Raw genomic sequence first — 21704 nt, 5'->3', positions numbered from 1 at the left:
TTATTTCCCATCTGCATTGCCTAAAGTACATGGAAGCAGGCAGCCTTTCAGAATCTGTTCCCAGATGGTGGAAACTGAATGTGAATGAAATAGGAAGTTACCTACCAATCTGACCAAAAAGTACAATGTGAGGAGCAAATATTATTATTACTATTAATATAATACTGACTACTTTTAATCCAAGATCTGCCCTGGGGTCTGTTCGGCAGGTGATGCAGTCATTGTCCTAAAAAACAACTTTTAAACTTGCAGCAGCCCTGTGTAAATGCCCTAGGCTTTCACCGCCTCTCCGTCCCTCCCTCCCCACCCTTCACCATTAGGAATCCCCCCAGGCAAGATTTCTACTAATCATCACCTGTCTGAACCTGCACCTGTGCTGGATCATTAGGGCACCTGTGCAGTGCATAAAAGTGATGAATAGGAGAAATCCTGCAAGAGGCATTCTAATGGTCAAGAGGGCAGGGAGGAGGGACAGAGAGGCGGTGCAAGTTTAGGGCACAGACATTCTTTGACACAGGGCTGAAATTTTAAAAGTTGCTCTTAGGACAATAACTGCATCACCTGCTGAACAGACCCCAGGACAGATCTTGGAATAAAAGCAGCTATCCGACGGTACAAGTGGTTTGGGGGGAGCAGATTGTGGGTTCAGAGTCGCTTTAAGTGCATGATAGGTGCGAGCACCCCCTTTTGGGGATGTTTGGCTGTATAATGTTCATATATTTCAATCGAGAAGTCTGTGCTACTTCTCCAAGATTTTAGTAGGTAAGCAGCTGCACAGAATCAACAAACAAGGTTAGGAGACTTTTTTTTAGGTAAGGGTCCCATAGGTGGATATCCCACCTCCCATATACAGTACTTATAACAAATGAAATAGGAATACTCAGTTTAAATGCGGTACTCTGGAGGGGGGGGGAATGCTTTTTTTAAATGGACTGTTGCCAGAAAGTTAAATAGATTTGTAAATAATTTCTATTTAAAAATCGGCTGCTGTGTGTCCTGCAGGAAGTGCTGTATTTTTTCCAGTCTAATATGGTGCTCTCTGCTGCTACCTCTGTCTGTTTCAGGAACTGTTCAGAGTGGGATTGGCTTGTAATGGAGATTTATTACTGTTCTGCAATTCTGTCACTTAGTAGATTGCTACAAGACTGCAGCAATAATTACATAGCTATTGGTGCAGTGTCTGTGGCTACATTTCAATAAAAAATATATATATTTTTTATTTCCGCTCTAAAGTGTCAAGAAGACAGAGCTAATGCTCTGAAGTGTCCCATGCTGTAATGCCTCTTCCTGCTTTCCTACCCCTCCTTCTCTGTCCTCCTACTCTTTGACTGAGAGACAGGGTTCTACAAGCCATGATAAAATCCTGATCTTATAGTTCGTATCAATCTAATTGAGCACATTTAAGAAGCATTTTCCACATAACTGGAATAAAATATTAATATTTCACTCATCTTTTGTAGCTCAGGGATGTTTTTAATAAATTCGTTTCATTGAAATCACAAGCATATTTTACAGACCTATTTAGTTCTATAATTCTACTAGTCCAACAACAAAAGTCAATATCTTCTAGCAGGAAGAAGAAAAGGTTCAGATTTACATAATAAAACAAACTAAGGCTCTCAAACCCATACCTACAGGGTCAGCAGGTCAATTCTCATGATGGTGCTGCCTTCCTATATTTTAGCTACCGGCTTTATGAAGACACCCATAAAGGTCCATCCCTTCTAATAAGTTATCTTTCCTGATAAGATAAATTCTTCTGCTGTGATGGCCTCTGTTTGTAATGGGATCATTGCACATCTATTATATTATCATAATCCTGTGGTTGTGATAAGTAAGATAAATGACATCTAAGGAAAGCAGAATATTCTATATTATTATTTGTCAGGCCCTTGAAACGGCATTTTTCTTAAACGAGACTATGTACCTAGTGAGGTTATTTCCTTCAAAGTTATTGATAGCATGACTTCTGGAGCACACTTCATCAGCTTCTGCTAACACTGACTCCAAATCAAATAAAGAAGGTTATTACATTAGCTAACACACATTTCCTATAGTCCTGTTCGGTTATAAGCCACTGCATATAGAATATATAAAAAAAAAAAAATCTGATGTGTTTTTTTTTAGCTCAACCCACAAATGCTAGAAATGTGATCTGATGATTTGGGGCCCAACGGCAACACCTCAATTTTTTTTTATTCTGAACATGTTCTCCAGCGTTGCAAGTGCGTGATTTTACTGAAGCAGATCCCTGCTGTTAGGGTACTATGACACAAAGCGATTATCAACCGTTCCAGCCAATAATCATTTAGTGTAAAACAACGATCAGCCGACATGCACCCTGCCTGCTGATGGTTGTTGTATAACATGAACCAAAATCACAATAGTGATAGCGACGATCTGCAGTCCGTTGCACCGAGGAAAAGGAGTGGCATCAGCAGGCCATCACTCTTTTCTTTGGACAACCCTGACGATCTTGGCAGCCCTCTCTCTGCTCCCTGCATCTGCTAACCCCCCCCCCCCCCCCAAGAGCGATCGATGTCTGTGCGTGTAATAGCACAGACAGCAAGCTGGGAATGAGGAGCAAGTGACCGCTGACCTGAGAGGCTGGTACTCGCTTGCTCCTCAAATTGTGCAGTGTGCAGGGCCATTTATAGCACCGTGCTGTGCAGTGCGCCCCCACACACAACACCTGGCTCCTAAGGAGCTCTTATTATGACGTGTGACTGCGGGGAAGAGGATAGTGGAGGCAGCAGGGACTTCTGGATGCTCCCCTGCGGCTCTGCTAATGACCTGGCACACAGGTAGTAGCTCCCATGTGACATCCTCTCCTCCTCCGACCCAGCCTTGACAGAGCAGAAGAGCGTCTGTGTAAGTTCTGCTCTCTTCTCTTCTTTTGCAGCTGAGCTGGGGGCAGGGATGGGGGGGGGGGGGTCCCTGTGGGGAATCAGAAGTGCAGTGTCTGGGTCAGTATGTGAGTGTGGGTTGTCAGTATGTGAGGAGAGCGATGGGCAGCTTCATTCTCAGGAGTCACCTTATCAGTCACTTGTACTTACTGCTAAGAGTTTAACCGTTACACTGCCTTCCCATGAATCAGTAACCTGTGTAGGGGTTAAACCTTAATCTTTAATAAAAGTGTCCAATAATAAGAAACTGAAGGAGCCAGAGAAGGGATATATAGGCCTATACTGCTATAGTAAGGAACCTTTTATCAGAGTCGCTCTGTTGCCACAATATCCTAGAAACTGCTCTGCTTAGGGAATACCATTGTCACAAAGAGGTGAACCGTGACTGCAACAATGTTTAAATACAAGGTGTCAAAGTAACATCCATGCATTGACCAAAGGGGCCCCAGCTGGACAGTGCCCAATTCACTCTTAGTGAATTAATATAATGGCTAATTGATTTGTCTATCTATGTATCTATGTATCTATCTATCTATCTATCTATCTATCTATCTATCTATCCAATATAGATAATCAGAATTATATTATAACCTATTAAACCTAAAATTAAAAGCTACAAATTTGTAATTGAATTGTCATTTAAATGGTGCAACAAGTCTGGTCTACATGACAAGACAAATAGTATTTTCTGAATATCCAACATTCATGCATTTCATTGTTTTTGGTTAAAATGCGTAGACAGTCTGGCAATGCAGAGCATTTGTCTTTATCTGTAGAACACCTGACAAGAAGCATGATTACTTCTGTAAGGGTATCAAAATAGAGAAAAAATGTCCTGTCCACAGCCCAGGTTATTTATTATAGCTTGAAATGCTGACCATGACTGGAAAGCAAAGAATTGTTTAGACTGTATGAGAAAATATTTTTTTCCTTCCAGAGTTAATGTGAAAAGCACTGGTTCTACCTGCACAATCTGACTCTCTTCTGCAGTAAGTACTGTTAGAAGGTTTGCCATTATCCATGACTTAGTTAGTGGCTCCCATCCTAAGTCCTTTGCTTCCATATAAATCATACCACACCTGGGAAAAAAAAGACAAAGATTATTTAAAGGGACACTATAACCTATTTACATTTTATTTAAAGTGCCTATGCATGTTATGCTGAGAATATTTATTTTGGACTAAGGTGAAGTGAGCTATAATGTTCCTTATTGGAGGTCATGACGACAATGTCCTAACTTTCACTGCTCGGGTCACACAGTAGGGTAATTTTGTCTACCGTGTGATAGTGTGTTGTCCACATGGGAAAAGTATCAAACGAAAAGGTTAACCAAACATGGCTTACTATGATGACACCTCTGTTCATAAGAAATTACTTAGGCGGCCCATGATTGGCCCCAACATGAGACAGCTTACCACAACATTATTTTCTACGATATAAAAACTCGTGGAATCTAGCAAAGATATGGCGGCTATATACACTGGGATACAGCCTAAGGCTATGGCTGTATCCCAGTTTTACAGGCGGTCCTCAAGGTTGTGTCCACCCTCTCCACGGAGCGGGCAGACAGCGGGAATCAGAAGCCGATAGTTCAGGTTAATACGAACCCGAACTTCAGACGGTTTGCTCATCCCTAGTTAGCGCTTAACAGTAGGAGTGGTAATTTAGCCTTAAACTGGTGGGATCGATCTAATGTCTGCGGTAAAATACAGCTGGCAGTATGCTTTATATGCAACACCAGTTGAGCAGCCATAGAAAGGTATATTAGAAGTCATGAAGAGGTTAAAGAACTAGGTTGCCTTTCCCCTAGAAATACAATGGAAAACAACAACATGTACATGGTGAAATGTCTACTGGAGCAAATCAATTGATTGAACAAGATGAAGGTTTGCTAATTATAGGATTACTGATCTCATCACATTGGAAGACAGGAAGACAATTTTAATACAGAACATCAATAAGCTTAGCAAAGCTTAGATTAGATGATTTATTGGTCATTGGAAATTTTCATTTGTAACGTGGATTATAAATGTGTATTGTCTACAATCTGATTCTAAATAACAAACGGAAACTATTTATTTTTATTAAAATAAAACATATAATACAATTAATATTTTCATTAATGCCCATTTATTTCTTTAGGCTGTGTTCACACATGCGGTAATATACTGAAAATGCATTGTGAGTGCATGATTTAATTGCAGTAATTGATCCTTACATTGTGTTAGTCCATCACATAATTGCAGTAATTAATCATTTAATTGCCGCCCAGCCCTCCTTCATTGCGTTAACGCAATGAAACTCAAACCTGTGCGAACATACCCTTAAAGTATCATTAAGAATGTTCAATACAGATTCATTTCCACTAAACAGATGCATTATAATTAGAGATGAGCAAACCACACTTCACAAACTAATATATTAATTATGAAATTTGCTAAAAGTTTGGTTGGTTACAGACCCAAACTTTCTCCAAAGTTTGTAATGAACCCCGTCTAAGATAGTGGCACAATTTAATACACATAGAAAACAAAAAAGAGCCTTTGCTTACCTGTCCATGCACCCCCAATGTCCTCCCACGGTTTTCTGGTGCCCCCCACTGATTGCAGCAGCTTCCACCTTCTGACTGAGACAAGAGTAACAACCTGCTCAGCCAATCATTGGCCATGTTGCTGTCATGTCTCAGTCATTTAGTGACTGGCTGAGCGGGCTCTTACTCACATCTCGAGAGTGACAGTGATTGGTCGTAGCGTTATTCCATCTCAGTCAGCCAGTTGAACTGAATTTTTTTAAAAATTCACTAATTTCTGATTAAAATATAACTATGGGCTTTATAAATGTTACTGAATTAGGACCTCATTTTTGTGTTAACTGTCCAATCAACTAGTAAATCCAGGGGACCTCTGGTGCTGGCTTGTCACTTAAATGAATTGGAAAAATAAATACGTTGGCCACTAAACTTCTATATGCTTTATTCTTCTTTTTCCTGACATCATTTGCTAGTTGTGAGTCGGCTCTCTTAGACCTCAGCAGAGATCACACAGAACATTAAAATATAAAAAGGTCATAGAAAGTATTTTCTTACCTTACCAATTAACCCCTTGCCTCCGCAGCCTGTTTTGGCCTTAATGGCCAGGGCCTATTTTGCAAATCTGACCTGTCTCTCTTTATGTAGTTATAACTCTGCGATGCTTTTAACTATCACGGTTATTCTGAGATTGTTTTTTCATGACATATTCCTCTCTATGTTTGTGGTATACTTTGGTTGATACACTCAGTAGTTTTTTGTGAAAAACACAAAATTTGCGCAAAAATTAGAAACATTTACAATCCTTTATATTCAAAATTCTCTTTTTCTGAAAAAAATAGTCATGCCACATGAATTAATTATTACTGCAACATCTACAACATGTCTACTTTATGGTGACGTCATTTGGTGAATGTCCTTTTACTTTTTAGGATGTTAGAGGGCTTCAAAATTTTGCAATGATTTTTCAAATTTTCAGGAAAATTTCAAATTCAGATTTTTTTAAAGACCGGTTCAGTTCTGAAGTGGATTTGTGGGGCCTGTATGTTAGTTACCCCCATAAATCCCTCCATTATAAAAACTGCACCCCTCAACGTATACAGAGTAACATTTCATAAGTGTATTAACCCTTTAGGTGTTTCACAGAAATTTAAGCAAGTTGAAGGGGAAATTTAAAATTTTCATTTTTTGGGCAGATCTTCCATTTTAATACATTTTTTCCTCTAACACAGCAAATACTAACTGAGAAATGGAACTCACTGTTTATTCCCCTTATTCCAATGTTTCTAGAAATCCCCCACATGTGGCTGCAGTGCGTCACCTGACTCAATCACAGACCGCAGACATGATAGAAGCCTTATGTATTTTTGGGGTCTTCTCTTATTTAAGGTTTTATATAGTCATTATATCATGTCACGGAGGCCTTGGGGTGCCAAAATATTTGTAAAAGACAAGTTTACGTTTCCATCGGTACAATTCTGGGGGACACGGGACACGTTTTTTGTACGCCGTTTACTATACGTTGCATATGACATGTTATAGTTATTCGTCAGGTCGGTACGATTACAGGGATATCCATTTTATATAGCTTTTGATATAGTTTATGGCATTTATACTATAAATACTGTTTGAGTCTTGCATATTGTAAGAGTGGTAATATTTTAATTTCTTCGCCAATGGAGTTATGTGAGGGGTTTTTTTTTGCAGCATAAGCTGATGCTTTTAGTGGTACACCTTTTGGGTACATGTGACGTTTTTTTCTATATTTTTTAGGGGGCGGGATTAACAAAATTTTAAAATTTTTGTTAGTTTTTTTTTAATGGTGTTAATCAGGTGGAAAAATTAATGTAACGGGTTAATAGATGGGGTCATTACGGACGCGGCGATACCACATATGTGTACTTTATTTATAGGGGATCATTAATAAAGGGAGGATGGGAAATGTGTATATTTATTTATTTCAATTATTTTTTTTATTTATTATGTATTTATTTATTTAATTTATTGTAATTAATTATTTCTTTATTTATGTATGTATGTGTGTGTTTAGTGTTTTTTTTTTTACTTTCACTTTTTCACATATATAATGCATTACAGCACATGATCAGTGCTGTAATGCATTATATATTGAATAATCTGTCAGTGTTATACTGACAGATCATTCAAATGATCAGGTCCCTGCCTCACTGCAGGGGCCTGATCATTAGAAATCATAGCACCCCAGACGCACTGGGGTGGTTACCCTCCCGGAGTCGCGCAATTACTCGTGCGGCTCCGGGGGGGGAGAGAGAGCACGGGGAGGGGGGTGCCTGGAGAGGGACAGAGCGGGCTGGGGAGGGGAAGCACGGGGAGGAGGGGGTGCGGGGTTGACTACGGCAGGGAGCAGGTGCCTGGGAGGAGCACAGCAGCCGCACAGCATGTGCAGCTGCCTCCTCCCAGCATCCGATCTGTGAGAAGCAGCAGATCTCCCCATAGACGCTGCGGTCGCACCGACCGCGGCGTCTATGGGGTTAACTGCCCGGGGGGAGCACGGCTCCTCTCTGGGCAGTGGCAGCAGGAGGAGGCTGTGTGACACAGCCTCCTCCTGCTGCCCGGTCTCAGCCAGGGACAGTGGGGGGAGGCAGGAAGAGCATGACGTACAGGGACATCATGATGCAGAATGGCACTGCTTTTCATGACGTCCCTGGACGTCATATTGGGGGAAGGGGTTAAACATGCACCTATCATCTGCCATTACATAAATCCTTGCCTGACCACAGGTCTGATGATTTAAACAGACATATGTGATTTCATGTGAGTAGACCTGCAGTCAGGAATTGCAGCCATAGGCTATGTTTAGACTACGCAAGAGACCGGCCGTTCGGTGACCTGGCCGAGTCACAGAACAGCCAATCTCTGAAAAGATCATCCTGGGCGGTACTGCAGTACTGGCCAGATGATCTTTAGCCCCGCAGAGTTCTGATGCAGGCGCATCCATGCGCGCCCGCATCAGAACTCCCCACTGCAAACTTGCTCCATAGTGTGCACTGACAGGGTTTTCTGCGCCCACTATTCACTGAATAGCAGCCACAGAAAACTGACATGTCAGTTGTTTGCGGTCACGCTAGGGATCCCGGGTGCCTCATGTAGCCCGGGGCTGCGGCTATTAGCGGGCACTGTCCGATCGCCGTGGCCACTTATAAGGTAATCAGATGCAGCTGTCAAAGACTATTAATTAATCACATTCCTGATCTCGCACGGTAAACGGCGTAAGCGCCAAAAAAATCACAAAGTGCAAAATTGCGCATTTTTGGTCGCATCAAATCCAGAAAAAATGTAATAAAAAGCGATCAAAAAGTCGCGTATGCGCAATCAAGGTACCGATAGAAAGAACACATCATGGCACAAAAAATTACACCTCACACAGCCCCATAGACCAAAGGATAAAAGCGCTATAAGCCTGGGAATGGAGCGATTTTAAGGAACATATATTCAGTAACAATGGTTTGAATTTTTTACAGGCCATCAGATAATATAAAAGTTATACGTTACATATCATTGTAATCGTTGAGGAACATATATAACATGTCAGTTTTTCCATAGGACACATGGCGTAAAAAACAAAACCCCCCCCAAAGAAAAAGAATTGTGTTTTTTTTTTTCAATTTCACTGCGCATATAATTTTTTTCTGGTTTCGCAGCATATTTTATGCAAAAGTTTAGCCTGTCATTGCAAAGTATAATTAGTGACGCAAAAAATAAGGGGTCATGCCTGTAGGTGTAAAAATGCAAGTGCCATGGCCTTTTAAGCACAAGGAGGAAAAAATGAAAACGCAAAAACGAAAATTAGCCTGGTCCTTAGCTGGTCATTAGCCAGGGGTTAAAATAAGTGAGGACAACTTTTAATTAGTTTTAATCAGTTAAAAGTGTATATTTCTCTTAAGAAAGGATGACATATTACTAAGCTATGCCATCACTTTATGATCTGTCGTGAATAGTACAACATTTGGTATCCTGTTTATTAACTATTTTTTTTCTAAACAGAACAGGTTATGTTTAGAATTGCTACACAGCTTAATTCAATTAAATAGGTCTATATAGTCACCCCATGTATGTCAGACATGCTTATAGTTAACAGGGTCTGCACAGCAGCACCTGGTTATAACCAGCACAAGACTAAAAAGCTGCCTTCAGGAGACTGTACCTGGATACAAGCAAGTATAGCTTTATTATAAAGCATGATAACTAAAAAATTATTAATGTAAACTACAACCATGCTTTATATACCATACCTTGCTGATTTAGATTGTGTAAGTTTTGGCTCTCTCCACTGCACATACTACAACACAAGCTAAGCTCTTCCCCCACTTACCTGGATTTTTTCATGGTGTCTCTCTGACTAGAGATGAACTAAGCCTGACATAGACAATCATTTGCAAATTCAGTGGAAGAGAGATCCATAATGGCTGAAAATATACAATTTACTCTACAGATTTTTAGAAGGTAAGGAACAAAAAGGCAGTAAAGTAGAGATTGTCTTCTAAACACTCCTACAACTAGATAACACAAGTTGTTTGATAACTTAGTATCAGTGGCGGTCTTTGGCACCAAGCACCCCAAGCGATCGCTTGGGGCCCCCAACATCCAGGGGGCCCCCACGCCCTGCTCTTGTGCTCAAGACCACTGGACAGGGCCGCTGCCCCGCTCGCTGCTGCCATCTGAACTGTAACTATGAGCACTCGTAATGAGCGCTCATAGTTACATGCAGCAGCACTGACAGGGCGGGAGTCATTGGCTCCCTTCCTGTCAGTCACTCTTGTGGCCGCAGGAAGGGTTTTCCCTGCGGTCACGAGTGGCAGCTTTGTCCTTGTGGTGCTGGTGCTCCAGTGACATCACTGGAGCATCGGCGCCAGGACAAGGGGAGTGCGGCCTCTTGTGATCGCAGGGAAAACCCTGCGGCCGCAAGAGTGAAGATAAGAGAAAACGCCCGGACCCAGGTGAGTATAAGTGTTTGTTTTATTGTGTTATATACTATATGGGAGGGGGAGCACACAGGGGTCTGTTTAACTGGGGGAGCGCACATCGGTGGTCTATATAAATGGGGAGAGCACACAGGGGGGCTATATAACAGGGGGAGCACACAGGGGGGCTATAGACTACTGGGGCTTCACAGAGGGGTCTATATGCTACTGGGGGCAGCACACAGGGGGTCTATATACTACTTCGGGCAGCAGAATGGGGTCTATACACAACTTGGAGAGCACACAGGAGGTCTATATCCAAGTGGGGGAGCACACAGGGGGGCTATATACTACTGGGGGAGCACACAGGGGGGCTATATACTACTGGGGGAGCACACAGGGGGGCTATATACTACTTGTGAGGCACACAGGTGGTCTATATATAACTGGGGGAACACACAGGGGTCTGTATACTACTTGGGCAGCACACAAGGGGTCTATATAATACTGGTGGGGCACACAGGGGGTCTATATACTACTGGAGGAACCACACAGGGGGTTTATATACTACTGGAGGAGCACACAGGGGTCTATATCCAAGTGGGGAGCACACAGGAGGTCTATATCCAAGTGGGGGAGCACACAGGGGGGTTAAATACCCCTGAGGGAGCACACGGGGGGCCTATATACTAGTGGGGGAGCACACAGGGGGTATATACAACTGGGGGCAGCACACAGGGGGTCTATATACAACTGGGGCAGCACACAGGAGGTCTATATACTTCTGGGGAGCACACGGGGGGGGGCTATATATAACTGGGGGAACAAACAGGAGTCTATATACTACTGGGGGAAGCAAACAAGGGGTATATACTACTGGGGGCAGGACACAAGGGGTATATACTATTGGGGGCAGCATACAAGGTGTATATATTACTGGTGGTAGCGCACAAGGGGTATATACTACTGGGGGCAACACACAGCAGTCTATTGTTTTGGAACGTGTGTCGAGGGGGGGGCCCCAGACATAACTTTGCTTGGGGCCCCAGAAATGCCAAGACCGCTCCTATTTAGTATCCATTTAAATGAACGTGCAGGCTAATTTGTGGGCTACTGTAAATCTACTGTATGAGCAAGATAAAAGTTTTTTTTTTTTTCCAATATGGGGACGTGTCATCTATTTGCAAACAGAACTTCTAAGCACGAGCTGGGGTTTTAGAGGGTCTTACGAATAGGTGATATATCTAAGGCAAAACGCCTTAGATGAAACATACCACATAGTACATTAATGATACATTTATACAAGTTCAAGTTCATATTCTGAATACAGTCTTCATTATTTATCATACAAGTTGTATAGACTTTTCGTACCTACTTACGGTTGCTGGAGATGCTTGCTCAAGATCTAGCACCTCAAAAATCATGTTCTGCTGTGGACTCATTTGTATTATTTCTCCACTCATCAAGCACAGCTACATGATTAAGAATAGAAGAGTATTAGAAATGTAGGAGACTTTTAACACATAAAAGAGGAAAGGGGGTTGTGTGTTTGTTAGACCAAGGCCCCAGAATATGGATAAAAGAAACAACTTAGGCCATAACAAACAAAAAGAAGCAGTAAAATGATCTAGCAGAAGAAGGCTGATGAAATTAAGAGAAACTGTGAGTGGGTTTATGCTGCCATAACTGAGGAAGCATAATGTAGTGACAAATAACCTTACTTCGGTGCTGTGTTAATAGTTTGCAACAGTTTTCATGAAATCACTCTATGAGCTGTTGGTCAAGCTAAACACACTTGTCCTTTCATTAATGTACACAGGCTCTATAGTTTGCCATTGACAGCTTTTTGTCTATAAGCATATGCCTGTACAGTGCTGCTCACCTCCCTTCCTCCCTCCCCATACCTGTACAGTGCCGCTCACCTCTCTCCCATCCTCCCTGTGCCTGTACAGAGCCGCTCACCCTTTCTTCTTACCTCCCTGTGCTTGTCCCATGCCGCTCATCTCTCTCGCTCCTTTCCTGTGCCTGTCCTATGCCTGTACAGTGCTGCTCAACTCCCATCCTACCCATACCTGTACAGTGCCACTCACCTCTCTTCCTTCCTCCCCGTGCTTGTACAGTACCGCTCACCTCTCTCCCACCCTCCCTGTGCCTGTACAGTGCCACTATCCTCTCTCCCTACCTCTCTTTGCTTGTCATGTGCCGCTCACCTCTCTTCCTCCCTCCCTGTGCTTGTCCTGTGCCGCTCACCTCCCTCCCCATGCTCTGTCTGGTGCCGCTCACCTCTCTCCTTTCCTCCCCGTGCCTGTCCAATGCCGCAATGCCGCTTCCCCCCCCCCCCCCCGGCCCCAGGGAGGAAGGAGAGAAATAAGTACCTCTTTAGAAACAAAAATTTATATAAGGTATTGTGTTATTTTCGGGGAAACTCAGTAGGAACTCATGAATCAGGGTATTTGTAACTACTTTATGCTGCTCTTAGATTAAGGCAGTTTAAACATGGTGAAATATTTCACTGTGCACTGTTGAACTCTTATCAGTGCTGAAACCTGCATGACTCCCAGATGGCTCCACTGAAATTATACTGTGCCTGGATGCCCTGAATGAGGGTGTTCACATAGAGATAGGGTGGCACGGCAGGAAAGCCAACACAATCCTGGCCACCTAGCTCTCTCCTGTACTTAGCAGAAAGATAAAATCATGTCAGCCTCCCTGGTAACTGCTTCTAGTGTGAAGCAGTGGTCAGTAACCTAGCCAAAAAGCTATAAACAAGGGGGGGGGGGGGGGGGGGGGGGGGGGGGTGCAACCAGAACATAAAAATGAGGCAAGGTTGTAAACTTGATGTGTATCCCTTTAAGACAGGTACAAGAACATATTTGCCCACGGTTGGTACACGGTGTATGGGGCTCTCCCAACTGTGTCCTGAGAGATAACTAATGGCCAAAGAATTGTTTGGTCATCGGTTATTAAAGGTGTATGGGGATCTCTACTCTTCTGTGACCTTCTGCACTCAGTATCCTACCTACTAATTTACGTAATCAGATATGTAAGTTAAAAGAAAAATTGGCAATGGTAGTTTTGGTAAACCATGATTTGAGAAAACTTCTTGTATGGACTTCAATGTATAAAATCTAAAATGATTTGCATCACAAAATTATTGCTAGTATGCAACCAATGAAGGACATAAGAACCGTTACCAATTTTTTTTTTATTAATACCTTTTTGTTATCGTCTAAAACAGTGTTCATGTTTTCTACCCATACAGCATCCACCGGTCCATCAAATATGCACCATTTTCTGCATTTTTTGTTACTTGTAGCATGACCACGAAATACACATGCCAAAACACCTGGAAGAACAGGAATATTGATTAATATTTTCCTGTGCATGTTTTACTAATATTAACACATATGAATTAACTGTATGAGATTGGCTGATGATTTCAAGTAGTCAGCATTTCCATCCCTACAGCACACAGCACAACTGTCAATGACGTGGAAGGTGAAGAGCTAGTGATAGGGGGTCTGGAATGATGGCAAGGGCCCCTATTCTCTGACCACTTGACATTCATTTGCATATATAAACAAAAGTTAAAGCGACTCTGTACTCACAATCTGGCCCCCCCAAAACCAATTGTACCTTCAGATAGCTGCTTTTAACCCAAGATCTGTCCTGGGGTCCGTTCGGAAGGTTATGCAGTTATTGTCCTAAAAAACAACTTTTAAACTGGCAGCCACGTGCTCAACGGCCCGGGTTTAGATTGTAGAGTGTATGCATTAGGCTGGCACACCCCCTCTCAGGGGTGGGCTGGGCTGGGGGGCAGGGTGGCATCTGTCCCCCGGGCCGGTCTTCCTCAAGACAGTATGGGGCCGCACAGCTGTCACTCACTGACAGCTCGTTGAAGGTCTCAGGGCCGCCCTGCAGCTTCTAACCGCCCCAACGCTCTTTTCTCTGACACCTAAGAGTGCTGGAGGGGTGGTCTGTGCTGCGGGCCGCCGCTGAAGCTCCGCCCCCACCACGCCGTCAAGCCCCGCCCCCTCAACAGACCCCTATGCTTTTAACTAAAGCCTATGAGGCTTATAGTTAAAAGCAAACTGTTGCTCTTTCTCCCTCCGGCCACTAGAGGCCGCTCTGTCCCCCCAGCTGTCACTACTACAGCCTGGATAGAGGAGCCGGAAGACAGAGAAGATGGTGGTCTGCACTCAGCAGGGAGCCAGGTAACATCTGTACAGGGGAGACCTACACAGCATCCCCTGCAGCCCCCCATACACAGCATCCCCTGCAGCCCCCCATACACAGTATCCCCTGCAGACCCCCCCCACACACAGCATCCCCTGAAACCCCCCCATCCCCCCATACACAGCATCCCCTGCAGCCCCCCATCCCCCCACAGCATCCCCTGCAGCCCCATCCCCCCCCCACACAGTATCCCCTGAAGCTCCCCATCCCCAAACACAGCATTCCCTGCAGCCCCCCCATCCCCAAACACAGCATCCCCTGCAGCCCCCCATCCCCACACACAGCATCCCCTGCAGCCTCCCCATCCCCCCCCACACACAGCATCCCCTGCTGACCCCCATCCCCACACACACAGCATCCCCTGCAGCCCCCCATCCCCCACAGCATCCCCTGCAGCCCCCCATTCCCACACACACAAATAGGAGCCCCCATATCCCCCACACACACAGAGCATCCCCTGCAGCTCCCCCATTCCCCCCCCCACACACAGCATCCCCTGCAGCCCCCCATCCCCCCACACACAGCATCCCCTGCAGCCTCCCCCCCACACACAGCATCCCCTGCTGACCCCCATCCCCACAAACACAGCATCCCCTGCAGCCCCCCATCCCCCCCACAGCATCCCCTGCAGCCCCCCATTCCCACACACACAAATAGCAGCCCCCATATCCCCCCCACACACAGAGCATCCCCTGCAGCTCCCCCATTCCCCCCACAGCATCCCCTGCAGCCCCCCCCATCCCCACTCCACAGTATCCCAGGGCCATCCACTCCCTTCCCCCCACCAACCAAGGGAAGCAGCCACACAGGATCAGAGGAGGACAAAGCAGGAACCAGGACAGATGAGAACTACAACCCCCACCATGTCCTCCTAACAGTTCATGGTGGGAGTTGTAGTTTTGCAGTCTGTGGACATTCAGGTGCAGGACTACAACCCCCATCAAGCCCTATTGGCAAAGCATAAAGGGAGTTGAAGCAACAGATTAGAGGTTGACACAGTATAGGAGGGGGGAGCAGTGGCACAGTAGTACTACATCCCCCAGCATGGTGTATAGCAGTGCTTCTCAATTCCAGTCCTCAGGCCTCACCAACAGGTCATGTTTTGAGGATTTCCCGAACAAAGGACACCTGTGATAATACCTGATGCGCCGAGTATGATTATATCACCTGTGATATACTAAGGAAATCCTCAAAACATGACCTGTTGGTGAGGCCTGAGGACTGGAATTGAGAAGCACTGGTATATAGGGTAGGCTGTACAACTACATCTCCCAGCATGATCCTCTGATATTGCTTGGGGGGATGCATTGACAGAAAAGGTGATCATGTGGAGGGAAAAGTGAACTATGGTGAAAATACAGAAACCCCAGTTTCTCAGCATCTTGTATTGTAGTCAGTATGATGGAGGTCACCCAGCTTTCTCACCATCTTATACTCAGTATGATGGAGGTCACCCAGCTTTCCCAGCATCTAGTACTTAGTATAATGAAGGTCACCCAGCTTTCCCACCACCTTATACTCAGTATGATGTGGTCACCCAGCTTTCTACCCTTCTTATACTAAGTATTATGTGGTCACCCAGTTTTCCCAGCATCTTATACTTAATATGATGTGGTCACCCAGCTTTCCCACCATCTTATACTCAGTATGATGTGGTCACCCAGCTTTCCCAGCATCCTATATTCAGTATGATGGAGGTCACCCAGCTTTCCCTGGATCCTATACTCAGTATGATAAAGGTCACCCAGCTTTCCCTGGATCCTATACTCAGTATGATGTGGTCACCCAGATTTCCCTGCATCTTGTACTCAGTATGATGTGGTCACCCAGCTTTCCCACCATACCACCATGCCTCAGGGAGCTGCACAGTAAATCTATACTGTGCAGCTGAAAACCATATTAGCACAATTGTGCTAATTGGTTCCCTTTAAAGAAGCACTCCGGCCATTACCTATTATTGCGCTTCCCATATCAGTGCACGGATGGTAGATGGTACCCCCGGCCTGTACTTCTGCCAGCGGCGATGTTCCGACAGTTCGAATAATGTCTCCAGCCCTTCTGGTCATTTGTGACCAGGGAATTCCTACTGCTCTGTGTGAAGGGGCCAGAAGTCACTTTCTCAATGTAAGTCTATGGGACTATGGTTCAGTGTCAGTGCTGAGCCGTCCCATATACTTATACAGGAAAGTGACTTCCGACCCCTTCACAGTGAGTAGTAGGAATTCCCTGGTCACAAATGACTGGAAGGGCCGAATGTGTTATCCAAACTGTCAGAACAATTCTGCTGGAGGAAGTACAGGTCCGAGTGGCATCTACCTTCCTCGCACTGATGTAGGGAGCGTAATAATAGGTAAGGGCCAGAGTGGTACTTGAAGGATGGGCCGCTAGCCGGCTACTCATGGGCCACTGCTGTGTGCTTGCCCCCCAGGCTAAAATTTGCCCTCTCTGTCCCTCCTCCTCGCCCTCCTCATCATTAGGAATGCTCCAGGCAGATTGCCTCCTATTCGTCAGCTGTGTGAATACTGAACATGGGCTGGATCGTTAAGGCACCTGTGCAATGTTCAGACAGGAGAAAATGTTCCAGTGGTATTCCTAATGATGAAGAGGGTGGGGAGGAGGGACGGAGGGGTGGTGCAAAGTTAGGGCACAGATATTCTAAGCCAGGGGTACTCAACAACTTTTAGTGAAGGTCCACTTACTGGGGTCTATTGTCAGGTGAAGGTCCGAGCTGAACATCAGTAGGAAACGTGTTTTGTTACTTTTCACAAACGTTGTTCAACTATTTACATACAGAATTGATGCCAATTAGTGGGAAAACTGGCATTTTCTCTCTCCCACCAGCCCTTTCAAATTAGGTACAAAGGGGGTGACTGCATTAGTAGTATATAGCCCCCCTGAGCGCTCCCCCAGTAGAATATAGCCCGCCTGTGCACTCACCTAGTAGTATATAGCCCCCCTGTTGCTCCCTCCTGAAGTATATAGCCCCCCTGTGCACTCCCCCTGTAGTATATAGCCCCCGTGTAGTATAAAGCCCCTGTGTGCTCTCCCTCTCCCATATAGCCCCCCTGTAGTATATATCTCCATTGTGTGCTCTATCCCCCTTCCATATAGCCCCATTGTAGTATAAAGCCCCTGTGTGCTCTCCCCCTTCTCATATAGCCCCCTGTAGTATATAGCCCCCCTGTGTGCTCTCCCCCTGTAGTATATAGCCCCCCTGTTTGCTCTCCCCCTCCCATATAGCCCCCTTGTAGTATAAAGCCCATATGTGCTATCTCCCTCTCATATAGCCCCTCTGTAGTATATAGCCCCCTGTGTGATCTCCCCCTGTAGTATATAGCCCCCCTGTGCGCTCTCACCCAGTAGTATATAGCCCCCCTCGTGCTCTCCTCCTGTACTCTCCCCCTCCCATATAGCCCCCCTGTATTTTATAGCCCGCCTGTGTGCTCTCCCCTTGTAGTATATAGCCTTCCTGTGCGCTCTCCCTCAGTAGTATATAGCCCCCCTGTGTGCTCTCCCCCAGTAGTATATAGCCCCCTGTGTGCTCTCCCCCTGTGCTCTTCCCCTCCCATATAGCCCCCCTGTGTGTTCTCCCCCTGTAGTATATAGCCTCCTGTGCTCTCCCCCTCCCAAATAGCCCCCCTGTATTATATAGCCCCCTGTGTGTTCTCCCCCTGTAGTATACAGCCCCCCTGTGTGCTCTTCCCCTCCCATATAGACTCCATGTATTATATAGCCCCCCTGTGTGCTCTCCCCCTCCCATATAGCCCCCGTGTAGTATAAAGAACCCCTGTGTGCTCTCCCCCTCTAGTATATAGCCCCCATGTGTGCTCTCCTCCAGTAGTATATAGCCCCCCTCATGCTCTCCCCTTGTAGTATTAAGCCTTCCTGTGCACTCTCCCCCAGTAGTATATAGCCCCCCTGTGTGCTCTCCCCCTTTAGTATATAGCCTCCTGTGCTCTCCCTCTCCCATATAGCCTCCCTGTGTGCTCTTCCCCTGTAGTATATAGCCCCCTGTGCTCTTCCCGTCCCATATAGCCCCCCTGTATTATATAGCCCCCTTTGTGCTCTCCCCTTGTAGTATATAGCCTTCCTGTGCACTCTCCCCCAGTAGTATATAGCCCCCCTGTGTGTTCTCCCCCTGTAGTATATAGCCCCCTGTGCTCTCCCCCTCCCATATAGCCCCCCTGTGTGCTCTCCCCCTGTAGTATATAGCCCCCTGTGCTCTATCCCCCTTCCATATAGCCCCATTGTAGTATAAAGCCCCTGTGTGCTCTCCCCCTCCCATATAGCCCCCCTGTAGTATATAGCCCCCCTGTGTGCTCTCCCCCTGTAGTATATAGCCCCCCTGTTTGCTCTCCCCCTCCCATATAGCCCCCTTGTAGTATAAAGCCCATATGTGCTATCTCCCTCTCATATAGCCCCTCTGTAGTATATAGCCCCCTATGTGATCTCCCCCTGTAGTATATAGCCCCCCTGTGCGCTCTCACCCAGTAGTATATAGCCCCCCTCGTGCTCTCCTCCTGTACTCTCCCCCTCCCATATAGCCCCCCTGTATTTTATAGCCTGCCCGTGTGCTCTCCCCTTGTAGTATATAGCCTTCCTGTGCGCTCTCCCTCAGTAGTATATAGCCCCCCTGTGTGCTCTCCCCCAGTAGTATATAGCCCCCTGTATGCTCTCCCCCTGTGCTCTTCCCCTCCCATATAGCCCCCCTGTGTGTTCTCCCCCTGTAGTATATAGCCTCCTGTGCTCTCCCCCTCCCAAATAGCCCCCTGTATTATATAGCCCCCCTGTGTGTTCTCCCCCTGTAGTATACAGCCCCCCTGTGTGCTCTTCCCCTCCCATATAGACTCCATGTATTATATAGCCCCCCCTGTGTGCTCTCCCCCTCCCATATAGCCCCCGTGTAGTATAAAGAACCCCTGTGTGCTCTCCCCCTCTAGTATATAGCCCCCATGTGTGCTCTCCTCCAGTAGTATATAGCCCCCCTCATGCTCTCCCCTTGTAGTATTAAGCCTTACTGTGCACTCTCCCCAGTAGTATATAGCCCCCCTGTGTGCTCTCCCCCTGTAGTATATAGCCCCCTGTGCTCTCCCTCTCCCATATAGCCTCCCTGTGTGCTCTTCCCCTGTAGTATATAGCCCCCTGTGCTCTTCCCCTCCCATATAGCCCCCCTGTATTATATAGCCCCCTGTGTGCTCTCCCCTTGTAGTATATAGCCTTCCTGTGCACTCTCCCCCAGTAGTATATAGCCCCCCTGTGTGTTCTCCCCCTGTAGTATATAGCCCCCTGTGCTCTCCCCCTCCCATATAGCCCCCCTGTGTGCTCTCCCCCTGTAGTATATAGCCCCCTGTGCTCTCTCCCTCCCATATAGCCCCCCTGTATTATATAGCCCCCCTGTGTGCTCTCCCCCTGTAGTATAGAGCCCCCCTGTGTACTCTCCCCCTCCCATATAGCCCCCATATTATATAGCCCCCGTGTGCTCTACCCCTCCCATATAGCCCCCCTGTAGTATATAGCCCCCCTGTGTGCTCTCCCCCTGTAGTATATAGCCCCCCTGTGTGCTCTCCTCCTCCCATATAGCCCCCCTGTAGTATATAGCCCCCCCTGTGTGCTCTCTTCCTCCCATATAGCCCCCCTGTAGTATATAGCCCCCCTGTGTGCTCCCCCCTATAGATACCCCCCCCTTGTACATGTCACCTGGACAAAAAAAAAAAACTAACCACAACTCACCTAGCACCTTGCTCCCCCTGCTACGGCTGTCTTCTTTTCTCACCCTGCTGGCCCGGCCCCCGGCTGATACGTGCTCTGGAGACGTCACGGGGAATTCCCGGGACATCTCCAGAGAGAGCGTATCAGCCGGGGGCCGGGCCAACACTGCCCCCAGCCTCACAGGCGTACTGAAATCTAAGGACAGTACGCCTATGGGGCGGGAGGCAGTGTGGTGGGGAGCGGGACACATGGGGGCCCTCCCAGTACAGCGGGACATTATTGTCCCGCCATATCCGGGTGGTTGGGAGGTCTGGGGTTCGCAGTCCGCCAGTTGAGGACCCCTGCTCTAAGCCCTGACCGTTTGGTGCCGGCTCCTTCTCTGATTACCTATAAGGCGCTGTCTTCACAGATGCCGGGGTGGTGTGGCAGGCCCCTCCGGCACCCAATTCAACTGAGCAGCACCAGGAGACCTCTACAGGGAACCAGCTACTCTCCTCATCGGCTAAGCGGAGAAACCGCGGAGGGGTGAAAACGCAAGCCCGCACTCCCGTCGGCAGTGCACAGCGGACGTGGGAACCCAGCAGTACCATCTCTCCCCCTCTGCAGCTCCCTCCCCGGTCCCCTCTCCCTTCTCTTCTGGGGCAAATCTAGGCACGAGCTCAGACTCTGACTTGTGCCTTTAATTTCTTTTTGCCGCTGAAGCGCCCATATCCATCTCTCCTGAACCTGAGATATCTCACACTGCAGAACCTCCCTCCATGATACGAGACACCCCTGCTGCTCCGGTTTGTTGGGGGACAGATAAGCTTTCCCCCGTAGCACCTGTCTTCCTCAGCAGATCCTGTATACCTCCTCTGGATAACAGCACAGGGTCCATTTCATGCACGTAAAATCAGCGTTTTTAGCTGCGACGAGGAGAGAAGAAAGAATATCGAGTGAACGCCAGGACATTGCAGTGTTTTCTGACTTATCCTTGAAGACGCTAAGGAAACGTAAATCATTTGCTTGCCTAACTAGATCTCTCAGGGACAACTGTATCCCATACAAATGGCTTACCTCTGCTTGTTTGCTGATTTCTTATTAAAATTCCAAGCATCACATCACAAGCCCAGAGGAGGGACAGTGACTTGAACTTTTTGCTCGCTGCATGAGTTCTGAACCTCAATTACTATCCAGGTCTCTGATATAAGCCGAACTTTGTGCCCTGTACCTCTTTCAGCGTGCCTGCACGCGTAGCATTATAGCACACTGGTATTGAACTCTTAACCGCAACATGCTTTACATTGTGTGTCCTGTATTGTCCTGTTTTAGTGTGTTGGTCATTTTTTGTTTGACTGTATCTTCACTTTTACATCCATGTTGCGCAACCATATACTCCGGTCGCCA

At 46.4% G+C, this 21704-nt stretch overlaps 1 protein-coding gene across 1 annotated transcript in view; it reads right to left on the bottom strand.

Moving 5' to 3' along the window:
* The window catches only part of LOC138783023 (dynein axonemal heavy chain 3-like), an 877176-nt gene that overhangs the window by 396992 nt on the left and 458480 nt on the right, over nucleotides 1-21704 (bottom strand). The window contains exons 35-37 of the mRNA XM_069957145.1: nucleotides 13589-13719; nucleotides 11745-11845; nucleotides 3871-3985 (exon numbers count right to left, since the gene is read on the bottom strand). Of these exons, the coding sequence (XP_069813246.1) occupies nucleotides 3871-3985; nucleotides 11745-11845; nucleotides 13589-13719 (347 nt within the window). The remainder of the gene's footprint in view (nucleotides 1-3870; nucleotides 3986-11744; nucleotides 11846-13588; nucleotides 13720-21704) is intronic.

Source organism: Dendropsophus ebraccatus, chromosome 1 (genome assembly GCF_027789765.1).
Source record: "Dendropsophus ebraccatus isolate aDenEbr1 chromosome 1, aDenEbr1.pat, whole genome shotgun sequence".
In the NCBI taxonomy this organism is placed as follows: domain Eukaryota; kingdom Metazoa; phylum Chordata; class Amphibia; order Anura; family Hylidae; genus Dendropsophus; species Dendropsophus ebraccatus.
This window is presented reverse-complemented; position numbering and strand designations above follow the sequence as displayed.